This window comes from Camelina sativa, chromosome 13 (assembly GCF_000633955.1).
Source record: "Camelina sativa cultivar DH55 chromosome 13, Cs, whole genome shotgun sequence".
Taxonomy (NCBI): Eukaryota; Viridiplantae; Streptophyta; class Magnoliopsida; order Brassicales; family Brassicaceae; genus Camelina; species Camelina sativa.
Window position 1 is genome coordinate 4734865 of NC_025697.1, and position 25855 is coordinate 4760719.

The 25855-nt window shown below is 36.7% G+C and overlaps 5 protein-coding genes across 7 annotated transcripts; 3 read left to right on the forward strand and 2 right to left on the reverse strand.

Annotated features, from left to right (window-relative positions):
- LOC104737945 (myb-related protein 3R-1-like) lies at window positions 79-4369 on the forward strand (the record flags this gene model as incomplete). Its single annotated transcript, XM_019234465.1, has 10 exons — window positions 79-141; window positions 240-297; window positions 411-505; window positions 627-730; window positions 810-938; window positions 1044-2751; window positions 2967-3229; window positions 3337-3451; window positions 3554-3730; window positions 3885-4369. Coding segments are annotated over 10 exons (2805 nt in total), but the record flags the coding sequence as incomplete, so codon positions are not given.
- LOC104735164 (aspartate aminotransferase 3, chloroplastic) lies at window positions 4317-7003 on the reverse strand. Its single transcript, XM_010454894.2, has 11 exons — window positions 6769-7003; window positions 6418-6489; window positions 6286-6347; window positions 6090-6173; window positions 5891-5990; window positions 5675-5795; window positions 5407-5570; window positions 5165-5302; window positions 4863-5079; window positions 4655-4775; window positions 4317-4570 (listed from the first exon to the last, which is right to left on the reverse strand). Exons 1-11 carry the CDS (start codon window positions 6970-6972, stop codon window positions 4486-4488), a joined length of 1368 nt encoding a protein of 455 aa, XP_010453196.1. The 5' UTR covers window positions 6973-7003; the 3' UTR covers window positions 4317-4485.
- Window positions 15174-17266, forward strand: LOC104737946. Its single transcript, XM_019234405.1, has 2 exons — window positions 15174-16646; window positions 16732-17266. The coding sequence occupies exons 1-2, from the start codon at window positions 15561-15563 to the stop codon at window positions 17152-17154; spliced, it is 1509 nt and encodes a 502-aa protein (XP_019089950.1). The 5' UTR covers window positions 15174-15560; the 3' UTR covers window positions 17155-17266.
- LOC104735165 (uncharacterized protein At4g04775-like) lies at window positions 17966-19216 on the reverse strand. The gene is made up of 2 exons (XM_010454895.2): window positions 18742-19216; window positions 17966-18641 (listed from the first exon to the last, which is right to left on the reverse strand). Exons 1-2 carry the CDS (start codon window positions 18913-18915, stop codon window positions 18342-18344), a joined length of 474 nt encoding a protein of 157 aa, XP_010453197.1. The 5' UTR covers window positions 18916-19216; the 3' UTR covers window positions 17966-18341.
- LOC104735166 (protein EMBRYONIC FLOWER 1-like) lies at window positions 19457-25223 on the forward strand. Of its 3 annotated transcripts, XM_010454900.2 has the most exons (9): window positions 19457-19765; window positions 20676-20700; window positions 20790-20847; window positions 20998-21191; window positions 21282-21401; window positions 21478-21540; window positions 21623-22857; window positions 23041-24656; window positions 24923-25223. In XM_010454900.2, the coding sequence occupies exons 3-8, from the start codon at window positions 20819-20821 to the stop codon at window positions 24622-24624; spliced, it is 3225 nt and encodes a 1074-aa protein (XP_010453202.1). In that variant the 5' UTR covers window positions 19457-19765; window positions 20676-20700; window positions 20790-20818; the 3' UTR covers window positions 24625-24656; window positions 24923-25223. The 3 variants fall into 3 exon arrangements, with proteins under 3 accessions (XP_010453202.1, XP_010453198.1, XP_010453201.1); XM_010454896.2 differs by having other exon boundaries at window positions 20676-20847; XM_010454899.2 differs by having other exon boundaries at window positions 20676-20847; window positions 20998-21173.

Consider the following 25855-nt stretch of genomic DNA (forward strand, 5'->3'; position numbering starts at 1 on the left):
TTTTTTTTTTTTTTTTCTCATATCTTACTAACTAATTTATCGGTGACTTGCCGCAATAAACTTGGTTTGTGTTGATTTTTTTACAGGAGGACTAGTGGCCCTGCTAGACGTTCAACTCGAGGTCAATGGACAGCCGAGGAGGTGTGAATATTTCTTTTTATCTTTCAATCAGTTTTGTTTATTTTTACACTCTTTGATCAACATATTTGCTAAGTTTTTCTAACCAAACATATGTTCAGGATGAGGTGTTGAGAAAAGCTGTCCATAGTTTCAAAGGGAAGAACTGGAAGAAGATAGGTAAAGTAACTGTCTATACTTCTTTTCCTTGCTTGTGTTGGTTTTACTGAAGTGAACTGTAATCTTTCTTCTCTGATGGAATGTTTCTGATTTGCTTTTCTTAACTTTTCCAGCTGAATATTTCAAGGATCGAACTGATGTCCAGTGCCTGCACAGGTGGCAGAAGGTTCTTAACCCTGAACTTGTTAAAGGGCCATGGACGAAGGAGGTGACACTTTATTTCCTCACTTATTCTATATGTGTATCTCGCATGCTTGACCCTGTTTGCTTTATAGTTTTCCTAACATCTCTTATGACTGCTTATCGTTCTCGTTTTGACATGTGTGTAGGAAGATGAAATGATAGTTCAGTTAATCGAAAAATATGGGCCGAAGAAGTGGTCCACTATTGCTCGGTATTTACCTGGTCGCATTGGAAAGCAATGTAGAGAGAGGTATGCTTATTGACAGTTATATCTCTAGGAACAATAGTCAAGTGTATATTAGCATTCACAAAGCTTGTAATTGATATAGGTGGCACAATCACCTCAATCCTGCCATAAACAAGGAAGCTTGGACTCAAGAAGAAGAGCTGGTTCTCATTCGTGCTCATCAAATATATGGTAATAAATGGGCAGAGTTAACCAAGTTTTTGCCTGGAAGGTACTAATATTTCTTGTCATTTGAGTATCATCTTTATTCAATCTGAAGGTATTCTTCTATTTGTTCTAGCAATATAGTTTTTTTTTTTTGCTATGTTATCAACAGGTCGGATAATGGAATTAAAAATCACTGGCACAGTTCAGTTAAGAAGAAACTTGATTCCTACATGTCGTCTGGCCTTTTGGATCAGTACCAAGCCATGCCTCTAGCTCCTTATGAGAGAAGTTCCACATTACAATCAGCTTTTATGCAGAGTAATATAGATGGAAATGGCGAAATAGACAGCCGTCAAAATTCAAACATGGTTGGCTGCTCACTATCTGCAAGAGATTTTCCAGATGGAGCTATAAACATGAACCATCATTTCTACCCTTGTGGAAACTCTCAAGAGACTGAGCAAGCTGTTTATCATTCAGATCAGTATTTTTATCCTGAATTGGAAGATATATCAGTCTCCATCTCAGAAGTCTCTTATGACATGGAGGACTGTTCACAGTTTCCTGATCATAATAATGTCTCGACTTCTCCAAGCCAGGACTACCAATTTGATTTTCAGGAGCTTTCGGACATTTCACTGGAGATGAGACAGACTAATATGTCAGAGCTACCGATGCCATACACGAAGGAGAGCAAGGAATCAACTGTGGAACCTACAAACTCCACACTAAGTATTGATGTGGCTACTTACAACAACTCAGCAAACGTTTTGACGCCTGAAACGGAATGTTGCAGGGTACTTTTCCCTGATCAAGAGAGGGAAGGGGACAGTGTTTCTAGATCCTTGACCCAAGAACCAAACGAGGTTAACCAGTCAGACTCCCGAGATCCTATTTTGTCTGCATCAGCTTCAGACAGCCAGATATCAGAAGCTACGAAATCTCCTATGCAGAGCTCTTCTTCAAGGTTGAATGCAACAGCCGCCTCAGGCAAAGAAACTCTTCGGCCAGCTCCCTTAATCATAACACCCGACAAGTATGCAAAGAAGTCATCCGGATTGATATGTCATCCTTTTGAGGCAGAACCAAAGTGCACAACAAATGGAAACGGTAGGTTCGTATGCATCGATGATCCATCAAGCTCCACTTGTGTTGATGGAGGAACCAATAACTCCAGCGAAGAAGATCAATCATATCATGTGAATGATTCCAAGAAGTTGGTTGCAGTGAGTGATTTTGCTTCTCTGGCAGAAGACAGGCCACACTCTCCTCCCAAGCATGATCCAAACACGACAAGCGAGCAACATCATGAGGATATGGGAGCATCGTCAAGTCTCGGTTTTCCAAGCTTGGACCTACCTGTTTTCAGCTGTGATCTTCTACAATCTAAAAACGATCCACTACACGATTATAGTCCTCTTGGCATACGCAAGCTACTGATGTCCACCATGACGTGCATAAGTCCCATTCGACTGTGGGGATCTCCCACTGGAAAAAAGACGTTGGCTGGTGCAAAGTCAATCCTGAGGAAACGTACCCGTGATTTGCTGACACCGCTATCTGAGAAAAGAAGTGATAAGAAACTTGAAACTAATATAGCAGCCAGTCTGGCAAAAGATTTTTCACGGCTAGATGTGATGTTTGATGAGAGTGAAAATCGAGAGTCTATCTTTGGAAATAACACTGATGTCATTCTTGGAGATAGAGTCAATGGTGGAGAAGGTGAAGAGAACTGGAGGAGCAACCCTTCTTCACTCTTTAGTCACAAAATGCCAGAAGAAACTATGCATATCAGAAAATCGCTTGAGAAAGCAGAGCAAACTTGCATGGAGGCAAATGTCAGGGAAAAAGATGGTTCTGAAGCTAATGTCGAAAATGTAAGTCTCTTCTTTCTTTTAAGCATTTGAATATCTGTTGAGCTGATTAATTACACAGACTCCATCTATCAAAAACTTTAGTTAAAATACTGTATAACTGTTTTGATGGGTTTAAGTCTTTATTCTGCGATATATATGATCTAACTGACATACATCACAGCATTCATCATTGTTGTCTATTCGTTTACCTTCTTGATGGATCAACTCTTGTGCAGGCTGAAAGTTTCTCTGGTGTTCTTTCTGAGCACAATAACTGCAAGCCAGTTCTGTCTTCTCCTCCTGGCCAATCAGTAACCAAAGCAGAGAAAGCACAAGTTTTAACACCAAGAAATCAATTCCAGAAAACTTTCATGGCTACTTCTAACAAAGAACAGCATTCCTCTTCAAGTCTTTGTTTGGTCATCAACTCACCTTCTCGAGCGAGAAACACAGAAGGTCATCTTGTTGACAACGAGACAAGCAATGAGAATTTTAGCATGTACATACATCTATCCCAACCTTAAAAAAAAAATCCTTTTCCTCTATTTGCTTTCAGTGATTGCTATGACGATTTTGTTACTCCCTTTTTTTTGGTCCATTTTACAGATTCTGTGGAACTCCATTCAGGAGAGGTCTTGAATCTCCCTCAGCCTGGAAATCTCCATTTTACGTAAACTCTCTCTTGCCCAGCCCAAGGTTTGACACAGAAATAACCATCGAGGTATTTCATATGCCTTAAGATCCTTCTATTATATGTTCAACCTCTTACTTCCTTTTTAGGCCTAATATATATAGACCTATGAATTTTATGCTTGTTTTTCAGGATATGGGCTACATTTTTAGTCCTGGGGAGAGAAACTACGAGAGCATAGGAGTGATGACACAGAGAAATGAACATGCAAGTGCATTTGCAGATGCAATGGAAGTTTCACTATCACCAACTAATGTTGATGCAGACCAAAAGAAGGAATTGAACAAAGAGAATAATAATCCTCTACTGGTATATATACATACTTCACCAAATAGCAATCGTTCATTCTCTAAGTAGACGATTTCGGGATTATGATTTTGTGATTCTAGAAAATAACCAAATAAATGTTTTGTTTCCTCCATTGATTTTTGGTTTTGAACATTTCTAAATTCTAATTCTATAGGCGGAGCGTCGAGTGCTGGACTTCAACGATTGCGAGTCTCCCGTCAAAGCAACAGAAGAAGTCTCATCTTACCTCTTGAAGGGATGTAGGTAAAAATGCCAAAAGCTCATACATAATATGCAATTGCACATACATGAACATGTATAAATATGTATGTGCATCTTTTATGAATTGTCCCTGTCTGGATCTATTTCTTTTCTATGTTTCTTTTTAATGGATCAACTCGAGTGAATTTATGTAGATTCTGTGATCAATATATAAATATACATATTTCTTATTTCCTGCAATGAGTATGTACATACACGTCCATATACTTTGGGAAAATAAACCTATACTGCAGGTGCACATATGACATATGGGAGTACATAAGTAGTCATATACCAAACTGTAGCAACATACAAATCTAAAAAGATGGATTTGGGGGTAGGTAACAGTAGCAGAAACACAAGAGCTCTCTTGCGTACTTTATTAATACTGGGATGAAATAATAATAATCGTAACGACATTTATATTGTTACTGCCGGAAATGCTATAAGAGAGAAAAAACATATTCTTTATTATGACGAATCAATCGAAGTGGTCGTAGTCGGTGTTCGGTTTCTCAGACGGCTTTGGTCGCAACAGCGTGGATAGCGTCAGCAAGGTGCGGTACAGTCTTCGAGCTCAGACCAGCCATGCTTATCCTCCTTTTTATTCATTTATACAATCACAACAAGTTAAGACAAATTCAAGAAACTTGATCAGATAACGGATGGAGAAGAGAGGCTTACCCGTCGGAAGTCATGTAGATGTGGTACTCTTTAGTCATGTAGGAGACTTGAGCTGGGTTTAACCCTGTGAATGTAAACATACCTATCTGCTTTATTATGTGACTCCAGTCTCCAGGCGTACCTGTCATATGATTTTTGAGTTTCGTTTCATTAGTTATGTCCATCTATGGCCCTGATGATCTATACAAAACATTAAGACTTTACTTACCTCTAGCACGTAATGCCTCGAAAAGCTGCTTTCTCATGCTGATGATACGATCAGCCATGGCCTTCAGTTCCAGAGTCCATTCGTTGAACAAATTCCTATCTCGGAGGATTACAGCCACGATTGATGCACCATGAATCGGAGGACTTGAGTACATTGGCCTTATCACTAGTTTCAGTTGGCTTTCAACTTTCCCTGCAACATCTGATGATTTGCATACCTACGACAACTTCATGTCAGAATTCGATAAAAGAACTTCCTACGAGTTTCTTAAAAAGATTTCCAGCAGGTTATATGAATCTTACAATGCTGAGAGCTCCAACTCTTTCCCCATATAGTCCCATGTTCTTCGCATAACTTTGAGCAACGAGGCATTCTCCACCATCAGCAACAAACATCCTAATCGGTTTTGCATCTGTATCCAGGCTTCCACTCGCGAAGCCCTGCAATGCGAAATGAGATTAAACCATATGGAAGACACGTATTAACAATTCTTTTAGAGGAAGGTGGTTTGACCATCAGCTGATCTTACACACCATCAGTGTACCTGATAAGCACTATCAAAGAATGGCATCAATCCCTTTGATCGCATCAACTGCCTGATTTGCTCCCATTGTTGAATGGTTGGATCAACACCAGTTGGGTTATGGGCACAGGCATGGAGAAGCACTATAGAACCAGGAGTGGCAGCACCAAGGTCTTCTATTAAACCTGTGAACAAAAGAAAAATAGTTGCCATACCCAATTCAGAAAATTCTATAAGCTTCTCAACAATATTAAGCATAAAATTCAGTACTAGTTCACCGCAGTCTCACCTTGAAAGTTCAACCCACGTGTCGATGGATCGTAGTAGCGGTAAGTTTTCACTGTCAAACCGGCCAACGTGAAAATTTTGGGATGATTTCCCCATGTTGGCTGAGTAATATAAATAGTTTTCTGGAATGCAAAGAGAGAAGAGTGCAAGTTTACAAATTTCTCTAGGAAGAAGAAATTCAAACAAACAAGAACTTAAGACTAAAGCATGCATGTACCTGATGATAATGCTTAGCCAAAAACTCCCCTCCAACTCTGAGGGAACCAGTACCAGACAAACACTCAACGGTTGTAACGCGATTCTCTCGAATAGCAGGACTAAGTGACATACATGAAAACAACACCAAAATCATAAAGAATTGTTCTGAAAGACTAAAACTGATGAATAAACAGAAGAAGAAGAATAATAATAATTACCTGTCAGCGCCTAATATGAGCTTAGCGCTTAACTTGTTGAACTCAACCAATCCAACAATGGGAAGATACTCCTTGATTCTTGTTCTACAGATTAACAACACAAAACAAGACTCAGATTTCCACACAACATCAAGCACACAAAGGGTAGTTAGAACCAAAAACAAAAGACAAGAGAGAGAGAGAGAGAGAGCTGAACCTGTCATTGATAAGCTGCTGCTCAGCTTTCCTTACAACATTAAGAACCAAAGGTTTTCCCTCCTGCAACAGAAAACACCATTAATGAACCACACTAAGCCATGACAGATGGATAGCTTAAGAGGATCATTACCTCAGTACGGTAAGCACCAACTCCCAAATTCAGCTTAACTGGGCTCGGGTCTTTGTTATACGCAACTGTCACCTATATATCCGAAAACCAAAATCATCATAACTCTCATTTTAGAGCTGAAAATTTCGTGACGAAATCATGAATTAGATTCAATCCATTATACTACTAATCATGCGAACCAAAATCAGAAACATAAAAACATCAAAATCATCTCCCATTTCCATATATCAATTTTCGAATTATATCGCGAGATCGTGAATTTCACACTAATGAATAACCGATCCAATGCGTAGGACACACATATTTGGAATTTATATACAAACAAAAGACAATCGAAGAAGAAGAAGGTACCCCAAGAATAGGATCCTCGGGAGCTTGAACAAGATGAGCGAAAACAGAACCGCCGGAGACTCCCGATGTCGGCGAGGCATAAACGGAGCTCAGGTTATCGGAATCCGTAGCGGCAGTGAGATGACGGAGCAGAGCACCGATCCTACGATCGCTTGGTGACGAAGAAGAAGAAGAAGAAGAAGAAGAGAACTCGCTGCTAGTCATATTTTTTTTTTGCTGTTGTGTGTACGAATGAATCTGATTTTGGACTTTTATTTCAATTTTTTTTTTTTTAGTTTTCGCTATCCATTGTTGCCACGTCAGCTTAGCATAAAGTTGCGTGCCTTGAACTTGACAACCCCCATCTCATCATCAAGATAATATTTAACTCTTTCTAGTAATCCATTTAAAAGCCTGAAATACCGGCAAAAATATTAATATACTCCCAAAATTCCCAAAATAGGGTTTATATTTGTATTATGAAATCTCTTCTTTTTTAAAAACATTTCTTACAGCTTACAGGAGAAAAGAAATAAATTTAATGCTGAAGATCTTATTAAATATATATGTCAAACTACTGTATAGTAAAAACATAAATGATTACTATTTTGGTGAAGCTGGCTCTCATTAAAATATACTAGTATCCAATTTTCTATTTGATGAAAGTTTTTGTTTATGATGGTTGATGAAATGATTAGTTCATTAGTTTATTAATTATAATATAATCTCTAATTGATTTTCTACACTGAAATCCAGTAAATTATAATGTTTCGTATTTTTTAGTGGTTACATGTTTGTCTCCTATTTATCTTCTTAATTCAATAATGAAATTTATATATCTTCGTATGTAACTTGATTGTATTTAATAGTTCACAAACCGGTTTACTTGTACCTTATCCCATAGTGCGGAGTAGTTGGTAAGGTTCGTCGTTAAAACTTCAAATAATAAAGATATCCAGTTACTTGGATTACCGATGCCTTCATATGGCTTCATTGAGCTTCGGATTTGTTGTAACATGCATTTTGGAGAGATCATGTACTGTGTGATCAATAATTTCAATAGGCCAACTCAATCTCATACGATATAGTAATTTATTCCGGAGTTTCGGAGTTTGAAGATGCTTTATTTTATTGATACTTTCATGGATTAAACAAGTTATTTTGTAATAAAGTTAAATTAATTAATGTTTTACGGAATAAATAAATGGGTTGGTCCTTATTTTATTTTTTTGCGAGAGTTTGACAATGGATAAGACATTATATATTTGCATGTTTTATTTGTAAGAAATTATTCGCATGTTTTATGTGGAGAGCAGCTCATACTTTTCAAATTTAATTAGTTTTCGACCAAAGAGGTTATATATATTTGGATCGTTAGATATAAATTCTTATGATCATTTTAAGAAAAAAAAATACATAAATGCTGAAAATGATAGAAAACTTAATTGCTTACACGACAAATGAAAGGGTTGGAATTTTGTGATGTAATTATAATATTGCAAACGGTACATATCATGTCGTCGTCTTTTGAGCTGTATGTAACTCGTTTGAGCTCTAATATAGCCTCCTTCATTATTTCACAAAATTCGAGTTTTACATAGATACGACTTACGAGGTAGTTCGAACAAGTAACAGTAATTAGTAACAAGTACGAGTTTTTTTTATCTGAATTTTTTCCATGGAGGTTTTTGTTTCCAAAATTCAAGATTTATTTAGCTAGTCATCATCATCTATCAGGTAAACAAATTGGATATTAAGAAATGACAGCAAAAGATTATTATTTTCCGAAAATAAATTTGGCTATATGTGGCGTTGACATACAAAATTATGGAATATGGAGCATTTTGTAATAAATAAATAAATATCACCTTTTGTTCTGTTTTAAAAATAAATTCTAAAATACCAAATAAAATTGTTTATGAAACTTTTGGAATTTCAGAATACGGTAATTTGGAAACAATACAAAAATGGTAATTAAAAAAAGAACTTTTTTTTTTTGTTCACCAATGATAATTATTATCTATTTACTTGAATATTTGGTTTCTAAGGATTTCATGATTAACGCTCTATTATCGAACAAAGTAAGTAAATAAGAAATGAGGCTAAAAATCTATGCACCACCAACACCAAGGACAAATATTAAAAGCTAATTTGCGGTAATATAAGTAGCGATTTTTATAATATATCAATGTCTAACAAAGAAGTTATAATAAAAATTAGTGTCTATAGTTCATAACTTCACATACAATGTCGAATGGGAAACCCTGGTTAACAACATTAGTACAAATTAATCAATATATTACAAATTCCAGTTATGATTAGCATATACTTGTGTAAGGTAAAAGTAAAACTGTGAAATCTGGAATTCGTGTACGAGCTAGTGAGCCGTGAGGTGTTGCCAGAAAATAATAATAATAATAATAGAGACTATATGCAAATGCAACTAAATCCCTACATTATCAAATCAAGATATTTTCCTATCGCAAATCTCAGCAAAAAAATGTTTATTACAACTAACCGTAATAATAGTTCATTTTAAAGATTGAAAACGAAAGTTACTTCTTTCTTTTTGGTAAAATATAATATACTATGTAAAAACTAAAATATCTGACTTGGTCAATTGAACGTAAATGACTATTTCAAGTGATGTTGTTTGTGTGTGTTTTCTTTTTTCAGAAAGAAAGATGCGCTGGATCGTGTGGCTCAGACAAAATGCTTTTTGGGTTCAACCCAGATTTTAGGTAATGACTTAAATATAGATAGGGTATATTCACCTAGGGATATTGAACAAAACTATCATTTTTTAGAGATCTTATCAGATATTGCCTCATGATGTGTGACCAAATTAATAGACTAAATTTGAATATTGTGATATTTAATGAAAAAAATAAATAAACAATTTGTAATAAATTAATTTACAACAGATTCTATTATTAGTGACCGCATGCCCGCGGGTCCGGACTAGTATTACTACCAAGCTAAGGGTGGTCACTTATTCTATTTCTATCCTACGATAACAGTTAATATATCTTTAAAACTCACCGAATATGTTGGGTTTTTAGTAAAAACTTTTTTTTGTTGGACTAAGGTTTTTAGTAAAAACCTATTATCCAGAAAATATTGTAAAACGCTTTCAATCATGTACTGTATTTTAAAAAAAAAATTCTCTAGATCCCCATCATGCATTTTATTGATAAAAAGGTTATAGCTTATATAACTATTCAAAATCGCAAAATCTATAATGAAGTAAGCATTTTTTTAAAAAATGAATTTAATTGTGGGAGTATATAAAGTTATAGTAGTTTTTTAAAATGGATATTTTAGTTTCTTTCTCTTTATATATAGGATTCTAATTCGTTCTTCTTTGTTCTAATGTAATTTGTGTAAACTTCTTTTTTCAATCAATATAGTTCGAATTTAGTAAATTTCTCTTTTTTCAATTTTTGTAGTCGTGGTAAAATAATATAAGCAAGAATCTTAAAATATATGACTATCGAAACGTTTAGACATTCTCTCTTGATATTTTTTCTTTTAGTATGAAACATATTGCACACCCATAGAACACGAACACAAGCGTGAGTTCCCATGTTTCGGTAATGGATTTAATTTGGTGGAAAGTTGAAGTTAATAGATATCATCGTGGTCATGAGGGTTTACGTGGCCACCATAATTACGACCTAATACTATATATCTTACAGCTTTAGTTATATAAAGGCATATGCGTACGTAACAAACACACACATGCATGCATTATCATTATGCATCTAAAAACTAATATAATGATTAACGAAACAAAAGCTGAGATGAGATTGTAATTCATGAAATTTTCAAACTCTTACGATTGATCATACACAAAATCCTCTAACGTGGCTCATGACAGTAACTTCCACAAAAGATTTATAACCCTGTAACGCATGAATCCCTCTTCTCTTCTTCTTTTTTTGTTCTTCTTTTCTTTTTTAAGAAAGCATATTAATTAGGGGATTGTGTCTTACATATTAGAAAAAATGTTGTCTGTCCGAATCCATCATAAATAGTTCGCTTTGGTTAAGTGAAATACTATTGAGGTTCTATTATTTGTTTCCGTTTGTTTCTATGCTTACACATGTTTGTGTGTTTTTCCTTCATATGAAATCACAATCTTTAGCATCTATAGTCAAAAATAACTGGTAAAATATATTCAACACAATAATCCAAACACAAACGAATGTTTCTTATAAAACAAAATGCAATTAAGCCACAGTCTTCATTTTCGAAGGGTATAACCTTTGACAAAAACAACAATGAAAATATTATTAACTAGAGGTTGGCCATGAGTTTAGTGAGATAATGGATCCAAAGCGATGAATTGTATAGATATACAAACAGATGAAATGTTTGGACGGTCGAGAACCAAACAGATCGCTGATAAGTGTTTCGTCGAGCAGCTAACACATCTCAACATAGTGAACCGTACGCAAGTGTATACCTGCGTGCATAAACGTATCACCCCACTATGATTGTTTTCTCGATTAATGCTTATACGGAATTTTAATGGCCCACAAACACAAAGAATGCATGTATAATTAAATACGAATTGCCAATATCTGAATAGTCTTATATGGCCCACGAAGCAAATCAACAAGCAAATATTACCACTCTTTTTACTTGATTAATGAGCTTTTTAAGTCTGCTTCTTCTATATATATAGTATCTGCCTATCTGGTGTGTTCACCCTAAGCTGAAGAAACTTAATCTTACCATCTAACACTTTTTTATAATTAAGAAATCTCAGATATATATTATTGTTTTGGATCTAGAATCAGTCGTTGATAATACATGTCAAAACATATATAAATCATATATTCATTAATTAGTATTCTAATTTATTTCCCTAATAAAATAAACCTCTATAGTCAATCAATTGAGCTTAATTTCTATACAGAATGTATCGAATACTTATGTCGATAAAAAAAAAACTCTCGACAAGTCGGATTATGAGTTAGTCGTATATACTAGATGCATTGATCAATCTTTCTAACAGAGAACTAAGGTGTTAAACAACTGAGATAAGTTAATCGTCTAATAGATGTATCATGTATCAAACATTAAGCTAATTAATCACGACTGTGTTTTGCAACTAAAGTTTTGAGTTCAAGTATTTTGTGAATGGGGGATCAAATAAAACTCAAAGGTATCAGTAATATATATATATATATATATATATACACATAATGGGTGATAGTGATACACATACACATAGATGCATGTAAACGAGTATATAAACATAAATATACATAGGTATAAACAGATATGATGATGTTGGGGTGTGTGTAAGAAGTAAAAATCCAAGGGTTAAAAAGGGGAGAGATAGAGAGAGAGGAGAGAGAGAAGGTTTGATGTGGTTGTCGAGATGCTAACAGAGAGGCACATGCAAAGCTTAAATGATGGTATCGCTGGTGGCCAAAGCATCTCCTTAAAGCTGTCCTTTTTCATCTTCAGTCCTCTTTTTTTATTTCCCCTTCGCTACCGCTTCTCTCTCTCTCTATATAAGTTGTATGTAATTTTATAATTTTTTTTAATACGTATCAACTTGTGTAGTTGTGCACGTATGCATACCTAAAAGTGTATCATTAATTAATTAATTAATTATAGATTTAATCTCTTTTTCTCGAGTTACAAATACGTTTGAAAATAATATTCCAAAAAATAATATGAATCTTGATTTATACGGTGGAGCTCAAACGTTTGGTTGGTTGAAGATAAGTTCTGGCGTTCTGCCCTTAATTATCTAAAGAAGAGATAAGATCATCACGAATATGTGCTCAATTCCTTTTCCATAAAGTTGGGTAATAAATTATGAATATTAGCTAGAAATTTCAGAGTGGGCGTATATATATATATTGTTGAATTTTTGAGATAAACGTAACTAATGCATCCAAAATTTCAAAATGGACCATTAACACGTTTTGGCATCACAATTTGTCAAACCCGTAATTAATTGCGTCGAACAAGAAAAAAACTAATCTTATTGTGGCAGAAATAAATCACATATATGGCAGTGGGAAGAAAAAGGAGATTAATTTTTTCACCCAAAATAGACTAAAGTAACAAACCTAATTTTTTCTGGAAAGAATTGGGGTATTAAAAAACCTCGAAGCCGACAAAAACTAAGCGAATAATAAATAAAAACCCAATTTACCGAAGAAAGAATATTATAAAAATATGAAGGAACAAGGAGAGAGAGAGAGAGAGAGAAATGTGTTATAAAAGGGATAAAGCCCACTAAAGGTCATCACTCATCTAACTGTATACTACTATTATTTTCTTCGAAGGCAATTTACCTGATCTAGTATTTTATTTTCACTAAGGTTTGTATAAATTTACCCGATATATTATATTTAACACAACTTAATGATACTTATATTTTAATACTTAATTCCAAATATATATATATATATATGTATGTGTGTCAATACGTAGAAGAAATCTAAAGGAAAAGAAAACATTAGCTACGTCAGGAAAAAGAGAGCCAGATTTGTATATGATTATGTGATTGAATTTGATTAACAAAGTAGAGTCAACATCCAATTAAGTGCTTTATATAAATAATATCGAATATGCAAAAGGTCTAAAGAGAAAAACAAAGTTTGTTTGTGTTAAAACTTTGCTTACATCATAGGTATCCCATTAGGTTGGTGTACCATGTGATGATACTTCTACCACCGAAAAAATAGAAATCAAATATTAAACAAACACATCCCCCTCTATATAGTATATATAATAATAACTAGGGGTTTACCATACAGATCTTTGAATAGAAAATAGATAGGTTTTATGTGAACCAGAACTTTTGATATCTTTCTTTTTACAGTGGTAAACTTTGGAAAGGAGGGAAAAAAAAGAGAGTGTTAGGGTTAATATATTATTATACATTTAATGAGGGAAATGGGCTCATCTAGGGTAACATCGCCTACCCATACAAATTTTATCATGCTTTTAGGGCTCTTTTTTTTTTTTTTGTTGCCTTCAACTTGGTCCCGCGTCTTCCCCACTACTCGTACTCTCTCTTCACTCTCGTGAACCACACGCTCCAATATCTCTCCTTCGTCCGTGCCGACGCGTCCACGGACGAAACGTGCCCACACGCGAGATAAAAGCAAAACGCCGTGGTATTCACGCGCGCCTAGGGTTTTGAGGACACAAGTGAAAAAAATAGGTTTGTGATAAGAACCGCACATTACGGACACGTGTACTTTTCTCATTGGGTTCTTGTGCCCCCCATCCTCTATCACACATACAAATAATTAAAATAAATTAAAAAATTTTAAAAAATGGATTTCTTTCCTAAAATAAAGAAAACACTGAAAATCTTTCACTTAATCCTTGTTGTTTAATATTTGGGATACTGTTACCCTAATCCAGCCTGTTTTTATTTAATGTGTTTAGATATTTTTCCTTCACTATAGCAATAAAAAAAAATTTCTTTCTCTCTTTAATAACTATAGACAAATACAGATACAGATACAAAATACGTGTATACAAATGTAAAGAAAAGATAGGGAAAACGTCCTGGTTTCCCATGAGAACTATGATATCGTACCAGNAAAAAATAGAAATCAAATATTAAACAAACACATCCCCCTCTATATAGTATATATAATAATAACTAGGGGTTTACCATACAGATCTTTGAATAGAAAATAGATAGGTTTTATGTGAACCAGAACTTTTGATATCTTTCTTTTTACAGTGGTAAACTTTGGAAAGGAGGGAAAAAAAAGAGAGTGTTAGGGTTAATATATTATTATACATTTAATGAGGGAAATGGGCTCATCTAGGGTAACATCGCCTACCCATACAAATTTTATCATGCTTTTAGGGCTCTTTTTTTTTTTTTTGTTGCCTTCAACTTGGTCCCGCGTCTTCCCCACTACTCGTACTCTCTCTTCACTCTCGTGAACCACACGCTCCAATATCTCTCCTTCGTCCGTGCCGACGCGTCCACGGACGAAACGTGCCCACACGCGAGATAAAAGCAAAACGCCGTGGTATTCACGCGCGCCTAGGGTTTTGAGGACACAAGTGAAAAAAATAGGTTTGTGATAAGAACCGCACATTACGGACACGTGTACTTTTCTCATTGGGTTCTTGTGCCCCCCATCCTCTATCACACATACAAATAATTAAAATAAATTAAAAAATTTTAAAAAATGGATTTCTTTCCTAAAATAAAGAAAACACTGAAAATCTTTCACTTAATCCTTGTTGTTTAATATTTGGGATACTGTTACCCTAATCCAGCCTGTTTTTATTTAATGTGTTTAGATATTTTTCCTTCACTATAGCAATAAAAAAAAATTTCTTTCTCTCTTTAATAACTATAGACAAATACAGATACAGATACAAAATACGTGTATACAAATGTAAAGAAAAGATAGGGAAAACGTCCTGGTTTCCCATGAGAACTATGATATCGTACCAGATGGAGCCCGATCTTTACCCCCGTCCCAGATGGCTCTCATGAAATTCTTCTCAATCTATATACCCATATATCTGTAATTTACGTTTTGTATCTCCATGAGAATAGAAGATATCATCTATTTCACCATTGCTATAGGTTTAATTGGTTTACTATTTGATTAACCGAGTGACGAAGTTTACAAACCAAAATAAACCTGATTTCGACCCGATTAAAACCTGATTTTGACCCGATTAGAAACATAACCCTCAACCGAGAAATCCCTAAAATCACATTTTAACCTCTTTTTTGTTTTCTCTCGCGACGAACCCTAGAAAATCAAATTTCACCATCGATTTCTCAAATTGAATCGATGGATTTAATAATCCGATCTGGTTTTGGGCAACAAGATGGTATTGGGCAAAGAGATGGTGTTGGAGAACGAGAGTACGATGAAGAAGGAGAGGATCGAGATGAATTTCACGTCGATATGCTTGCTCAGGAATTTACCGATGCTGAAGAGTCGATTCGTCATGATACGTACCCAGAAAGTGACGACGAGGAAGAAGGTCGTGGTCGTGGTGCGGGTCGTGGTCGTGGTGCGGGTCCAGAGAGGGTGTTTACGGATATCGGACGTGGTGATGGAACTTTGTGGAAAGACCAATCCTTCTACAATGGGGTCGCATTCAAGGAGAGTGTCTTGGACTATGCACTACATACTGGTTACAATTTGAAGCAATACAGGTATGACAAAGATAAACTCGGGTTTAGATGTGTTGGGGATAAGGGCAATTGTGAGTGGAAAGTGTTTGCTGCACTTCTTCCAAACGCATCTTTGTGGAAGATTACGAAATACATTGATAAGCATTGTTGTACCCCCAATGGCGAGTGTGAGATGTTTAAGGTCCCAGTCATAGCTAGAATTTTTCTCGATAAGATTAGAGAGGAACCGGATCATTACAAGCCTTTGAGGATTGAACAGATTATCATGGAAAGGTGGAAGATATCCGCTACTAGGCCACAATGTCAAGCTGCTCGGAGAAAGGCTTTGGGATGGATAGAGTATGAGTATGAACAACAGTTTGCACGACTGCGAGATTACCAAGCTGAGATCTTGGAAGCAAATCCAGGGTCTGTTGTGGAGATTGATACAATTAAGAATGATGCTGGTCAAGACGTCTTCAATCGGTTTTATGTTTGTTTCGATGCCCTTAGAAGAACTTGGAAACAGACTTGCCGGCCAATAATAGGAGTTGATGGCGCCTTCTTAAAGGCAAAGATCAAGGGACAGTTGCTTGCTGCATTAGGCAGAGATGCAGACAATGGCATCTATCCAATAGCCTGGTGTGTTGTTCAAGTTGAGAACAAAGACAATTGGTTATGGTTTGTGAAGAGATTGAAGACTGACCTGGATCTAAACGAGGGAGATGGTTACATTTTAGTGTCTGATCGACAAAAGGTATGTATCTAACTAATTTATTATATTGGTTAATAAATGTGAATGCTCTCGTTTTTAATATGTTTGGTTTTTGGTTCTCAATTAGGGGTTGATAAAAGCTGTGGAGTTGGAGTTACCACAAATAGAGCATAGAATGTGTGTTAGACACATCTATGGGAACTTGAAGAAGACTCATCCTTCCAAGAAGCAAATCAAGCCACTCCTCTGGCATATGGCTTGGAGCTATAATGCAAAACAGTTCGGTGAGAGACTGGAACAGATACACGCTTATGACACTGGTGTGTATGATGATGTTATGAAGTCGAAACCAAAGAGCTGGTGTCGTGCCTTCTATAAGTTGGGGGGTTATTGCGAAGATGTTGACAACAACTTCACAGAATCTTTCAACAAGACCATCGACAAAGCAAGGGAGAAACCGTTTGTGGCAATGTTGGAGACAGTTAGAAGACTGTCTATGGTTCGGATTGCCAAGCGTTCAGCTCTCTCTCATTCTCACAAAGGTAATTAACTTTATTCAAAATTTAATGCAATTTTCTACGATTGTCTATGATTTTATTCAAAGACTGTCTATGATTTCTACATATTTAATGCAATGTTCTTGGTTTTTGATGTTTCAGGTTTATGTACTCCATATGTGGCAAGGTTTCTTGCTAAAGAGCATGACAAAGCTTCGGAATGCCAGGTGCATCCTTCTACTAATGGGTGCTTTGAAGTCACACTGGATGGAGACAAACACAGAGTTAGTTTACAAAATATGACTTGTACCTGCAAAAAATATCAAATATGTGGTATTCCATGTGAGCATGCCTATGGAGTGATTCTGAAGAGGACGTTAAGTGCTGATGACTATGTCTGCCAGTGGTTTCGAACTGCTATGTGGAGGCTTAACTACACAAATGGCATTACTCCACAAAGGGGTGCTCGTCATTGGCCTTCGACTTTAGGTGAGAATGTTCATGTTCCACCTGAGCCACCACAACCTGGGAGAAAGAAGATAACCAAGGCAGACAAGAAGAGGAAGCCAGGTGTAAATGAGTCTCCTGTCAAGAAGAAACCAAAACATAAAAAAAGGATAATGCACTGTGGAATTTGTGGTTCTGATCAGCATAACCGTAGGTACCACCAGAAGAAGAATCAAACACAGGTTGTTAATCGGTTTTTTCTCATTTTATTTCTCAAGATGAGTCTCTTGTTCTCATTTTTTGAAATTTGCGGTTTTTCAGGCTTCTCAGGGTGGTGGAGGAGAAGTTGTTCAAGGTGGTGGACTTTCTCAAGATGGTGGTGGACTTTCTCAATCTGGTGGAGGAGAAGTTGTTCAGGGTGGTGGAGGACTATCTCAAGGTGGTGGAGGACTTTCACAAGCCTGAATATTGAAGATTATGGTAGTAGGGGTCTGTTTTTTGGTTTAAGAGACTAGTTGGATCTGTATTTTGGTCGAATAGACTAGTAGGGTTATGTTTTTGGTCTGTGATCATGTTGAGAACATGATTTCAAAACGTTATCATTCTGCTTGTTTTCAGAACATGTGTTCATCATGTTCTGCCTTTTATGAAATGTGGAATGTCTTATCTTATTAAATGCAATAGCAACACCAACAGGAGTTCACACTCAACACCAAAACAAACAAGAGCATAAAGCAGAGCATACAACCGAACAACAATAGATTACAACCGAACAATAGTTTACAATAGCTCATCATACAAGCTTAAACAGAGCAAACAAGATCATAAAACCGAAAACACATACAATTATACTCTTATTCATCCTACATTGCAATTCAGCTTTTGCTTCCAACAAAACTTCTTCAACCCTCTCACAAAGCTCTTTTTCGAACTCCATTTGCATCTTCTCAAATTTCAGCTTCTGTTCTTGCAATGTCTCTATTGTACGCTCTTTCATCTCTTCTTTTACTCTCTCAAATTGAACACCCAATGTTGCTACCTCGTCCAACAATGCCTCATCGACCCACTTAAAGATGTGGTTATCGTTCACAAGCTAACATTATATCATAGAATACAATGAAAATTGATGAGAAGGATTAGGCTCGGATTTGGATTAGGTCGATGTCTACATCAAACAAAGCATAACATAGTACCTTCTTTGCTGCTGCTTCTCGACATCGAAAGTATCTCCGAGAAGGATTAGGCTCGGATTTGGAATTCTTTGCCACGATGTGTTCCCCACACCAGCATCTCTTAGGCACGCCAACGACGAATCCTCTTTGTCGAACATTTGATGAACCACTCGAACCTCCAGAAACGGTACTCATGGTTGCAAAGATCGATTTAAGAATTTTATGCTTTTAGGGTTTGAGGATTTGGGGATTTTAATGGAGTTATAGATGTGTTATAGATGTATCGTCTCGGGTCGGATTATTAACATCAGTCAGGTTTTATTTTTGGTTTTCTATTTGGTATGAACGGTATCGTATCGGTTCACTCTTTAAACCGATAACATCCCGATATATGGGTATATAGATTGAGAAGAATTTCATGAGAGCCATCTGGGACGGCGGTAAAGATCGGGCTCCATCTGGTACGATATCATAGTTCTCATGGGGAACCAGGACGTTTTCCCGAAAAGATACGTAACCTTGTTTCGTGTAATTGGATATAGGCAGACGAGATGGTGACATGGCATTGTCATGTTCCATAGATGAGTTGTTTCTTTTCTTTTTACAATTTATTATTTCTTTGAAAAAAATACACAATAAATTAATATAAAATGATATTTTAATGAAATAAAACCCTTATATCGACGTGAAAGATAGCAAAAAAAAAAAAAAAACCCTCATTTCAAGGATAGGAGAGCTTCTTCACTTTCTCTCTCTTTGTTTCTCCAACAGTTCTCTCTCTCTCTACAAAGCTAAAAAAGAAAAATAAAGTCCTCCCCTTTCTCTCTCCCCCCCCCTTTCGTCTTAGGGTTTCTGGAAAAATCGCAGTCAAATTCTACTCATCTCCCGACGAATCGATCCTCGAAACTCATCTAATCTTCTTATCCATAACCTTATCAATCTCCCGATATAGTTTTTTCCCGTTGCCGCTTAAGATCGAGCTCGAATCTCGTATCCACCCCCTTTTTCTTTTTTTCCCCTAATTTCTGGTCGGATTTTTATCCAGGTGCGTGCTTCCGACATGAATCTTTCGATTTAAGGTTTCCGCTTAGGTTTGATCTTTGTTTGGTCTGAGATTTGTTGTGTCTGACTTAAGAGAGCTGACTTCGTGTCTCTTTTTTTTTTAATAAGCTTCACTGTTCATTTATACGTCTCGCGTCTTCTGAAACTCGCTGTTCTTACCCCCTTTTTTCTTTTTTTTTTTTCTTTCACGGACTATTCACGTGCCGATAGATCTGGCCCGTATTAATTGGGTTGGGTCTTTGGTTTACTCTTTTGTTAATCAATCACATGCCGTTAATTTTAAGTGTTTTTATTATCTGTTAATTTCGTTCCTAATTTTCGATTTTAAACCCTAAATTACGCTGATTAATAATAATTTCACCTTTCTTTGGTTTTGTTTTTTCCGAGATTACACTGAATCGGGTCTGATCTTCTTTAATTTTTTTTTTTTGGTTGGCTGTAGATAAAAGGTGAAAGCTTTGGTTTTTTTTCTTCTTCCGGGTTGTCTGAAAAAACCCTAAATTTAGGTCGTGTTTAGATTTAGGTTTACATGTTACGATTAATTTTTGTTTTACTAATTAATGAAATGGGATGCTAGTAACGAATCTCGTTCTTGATTTTATGTCGAGACCTTTAGGGTTTTAAAATTTGTTTCTTTGCCGTGACATTGTGGATTTTGATGTTGCTTATGAATGTTATTTTATGTGGGATATTCTTGGAATATGCTTGAACACTATGTCATCGATCAGTTATCTTTATTGCTTGTTTATAATCAGAGTTATAAGTGTCGTACATTTGGAAAGTTAAAGATTTATGTCTTGATATGCAACAACATTGTGATTATCAACCACAGTTATACTGTGTAATATATGTTTCGTGATGCTAAGAAATGTTATTGTGTGTTGCTTTTGTAGCTCTAGTTGCGGAGAGAGAGTAAAGGTACATGGAAGTTAATCATCACTGAGGCTTATAATTATCTTCAAGCAAATCAATGGGATCCTCCATTAAGATCAATTCAATATCCATAGATCTTGCAGGTGCTGCCAACGAGATTGATATGGTGAAATGTGATCATTTCTCAATACGGTGAGCATAATATGTTAACCTTATGCATCAGTTTGTATGTGTGTTAAGTTCTATATGATGTTCGCTTCCAAGTGCAGATATATAGTAGCAAGTTACAAGTTTAAATGACACGAATATATATTGAGTTTTTGTTCTTCTTAATTAATGCAGTGCATTCGTAGCTGAAACCCGTGAGAGAGACCATAGAAAATGTTGGCCGTTTTCAGAAGAGAGCATTAGTTTGGTGGACCAACAAAACTATGCTCTTCCTTCTTTATCTGTGCCAAAGTTTAGATGGTGGCATTGTATGAGCTGTATCAAAGATATAGATGCTGATGGAACAAAAGATACTACTGGACCTAATGGTATATAAATCACATTTCCAATATTGTTTTTATGTTTCTATAGACATTATAACTTGTCTACTTGAACTTATGCTTCTGAGTTGGTTCCAGATTGTGGACTGCATTCAAACTCAAGAACTATTGGAAACTCTTCGGTTATTCCAAGTAAAAGCAAGTTGAATTCGTTAACTATCATTGATCAAGAGAAAGAAAGGAAAACTGATATTGCAGGTATGCATTTGCTGGTGTATAGTTTCATATTTCATAGCAACCTGAATTAATCATTTTGTCTTATCATTTATTTCAGGTAATGCTGTTGAGGAGAATTTGGATGTAAACTGTGAAAGAATTCAGAAGGATGATCAGACAGGTATAGTTTTCTCTGCTCTAGCCACACTTACAAGTGTGCACATAAAACGGAGTGCTAATTTCTAAAATCTCAACAACTGCAGCTACTACGTTTCTCAAGAAAGGTCGTGGTCGACCAACGAATGCTTCCATTGTTAGGAGCAAGAGTAGAAAGCTCGCGAGTCCAGAGCAGGTAGGTAACAAGAGATCTAAAGAAAAGGTTAACAAACAAGATGTGGATCATCAGGCTGTGACAACTTTCGGATCATCTGAAATTGCTGGTGTGGTTGAAGATACACCTCCTAAGGCAACCAAGAATCATAAAGGTATCCGTGGTGGACTGTTGGAATGCGATAATGGGTCATCAGAGAGTATAAATCTTGCTATGAGTGGGCTGCAGCGTAGGAAATCTCGCAAGGTTCGTCTACTCAGTGAGTTGCTTGGTAATACCAAAACCAGTGGTGGTGGTAGTAGTAATATCAGAAAAGAACAGTCTGCTTTCAAAAAGGAATCGGTTAGAGGTAGAAAAAGAAAGTCGTTACCTGAAAACAATTACGTCAGCCGGATATTAAGTACAAACGGCGCCACCTCTGAGAATGCCTCCAAAAGTTGTGACTCTGATCAAGGTAAAAGTGAATCAACTGATAGTGGGTTTGAGAGAACTCCAATTAAGGGTAAGCAGAGAAACAGAAGATTTCAGGTTGTTGACGAGTTTGTACCGCCACTTCCTTGTGAAACTGCACAAGAGGGTGTTAAGGAGCATGAAGCAGATCCCAGTAAGAGATCAACTCCTGTCCATTCTTTATTCACTGGAAAAGATTCGGTTCCTTGTCCTCCAGGTACTCAGAGAACAGAGAAGAAGCTCAGTTTAGCCAAGAAGAAAACAAAGAAGCACGTAACAGATAATGGCAAGAGCACCCTCATCAGTTTTAATACCGGCATTGATGGAAATCAGGTTATATCACAAACTGGTCCTTCAGTAAACATAGTTTCCCACACTCGAGATTTATTGAATGAGAAGAGTTTATTTGACAACCGTTTGGCTTCAGAAGGGTATTTCAGAAAATATATCCCTCAGCCTAATGATAAGCCGGTCACTTCTTTGCATTTGCAAGACAATGATCATGTCAGGTTAAGAGATGCGGAACCAAACTGTCTTCGAGACTTTAGTTCCTCTTCTAAATCCAGCACAGGTGGATGGTTGAGAACTGGAGCAGATGTTGTTGACTTCAGAAGCAACAACAACAACAATACAAATAGACCGTCTTTCTCGAACTTTAAGTTAAGATACGCCCCTTCTTCTACTGAAGTTGCGGATGTTTCCCGTGTGCTGCAAAAGGTACAAGCTTTTCATCTATTGTTATTTATGTAAAGCTCTGTATTACAGTTTGTGATCAGTCAGTTTCTTGAATCGCCATGCTTTGTCATTCTGTTTTCCAACTTGCACCTATTGTTGTTTATTCCAAACTGGTGTGCTTCAGTGATTGGGTCAGGATAATAACGGGATTGATTTACTTGGCAGGATGCTTCTGGTGCAGACAGAAAGGGGAAGACTGTTATGGTCCAAGAACATGATGGAGCACCCAGAAGCCAAAGCCACGATAGAAAGGAGACTACGACTGAAGAGCAAAACGATGATATTCCCATGGAGATAGTAGAGCTCATGGCCAAAAACCAGTACGAGAGGTGTCTTCCGGATAAAGAAGAAGACGTTAGCAACAAACAGCCATCACAAGAAACGGCACACAAATCCAAGAATGCTCTGCTGATTGATCTGAACGAAACCTATGATAACGGGATCTCACTTGAGGACAACAACAACACATCAAGACCACCAAAACCGTGTGGTAGCAGTGCAAGGAGGGAAGAACACTTTCCTATGGGAAAACAGCAGCAGAACTCTCATGACTTTTTCCCAATAAGTCAGCCTTATGTGCCTTCTCCGTTTGGGATCTTTCCTCCCACCCAAGAAAACCGAGCCAGCTCCATCCGGTTCTCTGGTCACAACTGTCAGTGGCTTGGGAATTCGCCAACTGTGGCTACTCAGAACCCTTCTCCATCTTCATTTCGGGTATTACGTGCTTGTGATACGTGCCAGAGTGTTCCTAATTCTCATCCAATATGGCCATCTTCCATGATACCACCACAGAGTCATCATAAGCCAGTTTCTTTCAATATAGATCAGTCAGCAAAGCCGGGTATGCTTTCACAAACAGCCAACAATGAAAACACATGGAACCTCAACTTTGTTGCTGCCAACGGGAAGCAAAAATGTGGGACTAATTCAGAACTCTCATTTGGCTGTAAACATGCTGCTGGGCTTAGTAGTAGTAGTAGTAGGCCAATAGATACCTTTTCTAGTGAGAGCTCTATACCGGCATTGCATCTACTCAGCCTTATGAATCCTCGGCTGAGGTCAACCACTCCCGCTGACCAACACGGAAACACTAAATTTACTAAACGACATTTTCCGCCAGTCAACAACCAGTCCAAGGAGTTTATAGAGCTTCAAACAGGGGACTCTAGTAAAACAACCTACTCAACTAAGCAGTTGCCTTTTGATTTTTACAACAAGAGATTCGCACAAGACTCCTCTTCCAGAAAGAGTTTCCCCATCATACCACCTCTTGGTACGTCTTCATTTTCTTTTCAAAATGCTCAAGCTTCATGGAGTCCTCATCATCAAGAGAAGAAAGCCAAGGGAAAAGACACGTTTGCTGCTCCGGTCTACAATAATACTAATGAAAAGGCGGCGTTTGCGAGCAGCAACGACCAAGCGAAATTCCAGCTTCTAGGGGCATCGAACTCCATGATGCTCCCTTTGAAATTTCACATGACGGATAAAGAAAAGAAACAAAAGAGAAAAGCAGAGAGCTGCAATAATGCCTCTGCGTGGCCACTCAAGAATTCTGGACCCATTGTGTGCAGCGTCAATAGAAACCCTGCTGATTTCACCATTCCTGAACCTGGTAATGTTTACATGTTAACGGCTCAGAATCTTAAGATCCGAAAACGCACAACCTTCAAGAAGAAACCAAGCTTGTGTAAGCAGGATGCAATGAAGCACACCAATAAGCCTGTTTGTCCACCTACAGAAAATGCTTAAAGAGATATACGGCATGGGAGAGATTTGTTCAGGTAACTTGTTAATTATTTAGTGTTCGAATTTTCTTGAAATCATTGACTTGAGAAAACTAGCTTCATTGAATTTTAGTGCTGGAAACAGGTGGTAATACTATCACCTTACTTAGCGTTTCTTTCGTAGTTCCATTAGTCAGAACTTAAGGACTGGTTTATGTTTAGTTAGGTAATTAGAACAGAGTTGAATCAATCTCTTCATCATCATATTTTATTTTGTCTCCGTTTCTAACAAAATAGGTTTCTTTCTACTCAATGTGAAACAGACACTGAGGCATAGCGATTGACAAAGAAAGAGGGATACAAAGAGAAAGAGAGAGAGCATTCGTATTGAAATCAAGGATAATAAGTCAGACAGGAAACAGTAAACTGCAAATCTTCCTCCTGTTCGTCAAACTCGTTTCTTATGTTTTGTTCAAGCATACAGTACTTGGGTAAACTCAGCGTGTGTATATATTTAAATTACTGTACTACCCCCTGAACAGGCCTTGTGTTATTTTTTTTTTTGGGGATACCAGATACCTTTTTGGTTCGTTATATAAAATTATGTAGTCTTTATTTAAACCAGTGTGTTATTCGTTGTGTTGAGATGCTATCAGACAAAGCAACTTCTCCAAACTCAAAAGGAAAACCTAAGAGAAACCCTCTTCAACTGTTCATTTCTCTTTTTTAAAAAATTAACTTTAAGATTCTGTAAATTAATTCTCCAATTTGAAAAAATAAAAAGAAATCTGCAGAACAACTTTCTTGACAATATAAAAGCTAAGAGGAAATGTTTATTGTTACTTTTCAACTTTTTAATATATTTTAAGAATGTTGATTCCGTTACAACTCTGAGTTTGCATTTAGCTGACTTGCGACCGGAGTAGAGGATAACGTTATCATAGAAGAAAGGAATAATGTGAGCGTGAGCGGATGCAGGTTCAAAGATTGAAAGATTGGATAGACTACACAAGGTCAATGTTTGAGTGTAGTAGGATGTTGAATAAGTGGACCTCCATAGGAAGTGTCTCAACTCAAGGGGAGTTAGGTAGTTGAGCTCAACCCTCAAACAAGGTTGCACGTCCATTTTGTTAGGACGTGTAAATATATGAAAAACGAGGCATTCAATGCCTTGGGCCGATAATATCTCAAAAACGGGGTGGAGATTATTGTGTTCACCAATATTTTCGAAATCTTTGATTGTTTTTTGAAACTGG

Coding starts and splice junctions, on each gene's coding strand:
- LOC104735164 (XM_010454894.2), bottom strand. CDS start 6,972: ATGACTAGCAGCGAGTTCTCTTCTTCTTCTTCTTCTTCTTCTTCGTCA. Junction 6,490..6,768: donor CCGAGGATCCTATTCTTGGG/GTACCTTCTTCT, acceptor TCGGATATATAG/GTGACAGTTGCGTATAACAA. Junction 5,303..5,406: donor TCTTTGATAGTGCTTATCAG/GTACACTGATGG, acceptor TTCGCATTGCAG/GGCTTCGCGAGTGGAAGCCT.
- LOC104737946 (XM_019234405.1), top strand. CDS start 15,561: ATGGATTTAATAATCCGATCTGGTTTTGGGCAACAAGATGGTATTGGG. Junction 16,647..16,731: donor TAGTGTCTGATCGACAAAAG/GTATGTATCTAA, acceptor GTTCTCAATTAG/GGGTTGATAAAAGCTGTGGA.
- LOC104735165 (XM_010454895.2), bottom strand. CDS start 18,915: ATGAGTACCGTTTCTGGAGGTTCGAGTGGTTCATCAAATGTTCGACAA. Junction 18,642..18,741: donor GAGAAGCAGCAGCAAAGAAG/GTACTATGTTAT, acceptor ATATAATGTTAG/CTTGTGAACGATAACCACAT.
- LOC104735166 (XM_010454896.2), top strand. CDS start 20,753: ATGGGATCCTCCATTAAGATCAATTCAATATCCATAGATCTTGCAGGT. Junction 21,402..21,477: donor AAGGAAAACTGATATTGCAG/GTATGCATTTGC, acceptor CATTTATTTCAG/GTAATGCTGTTGAGGAGAAT. Junction 22,858..23,040: donor TTTCCCGTGTGCTGCAAAAG/GTACAAGCTTTT, acceptor TTTACTTGGCAG/GATGCTTCTGGTGCAGACAG.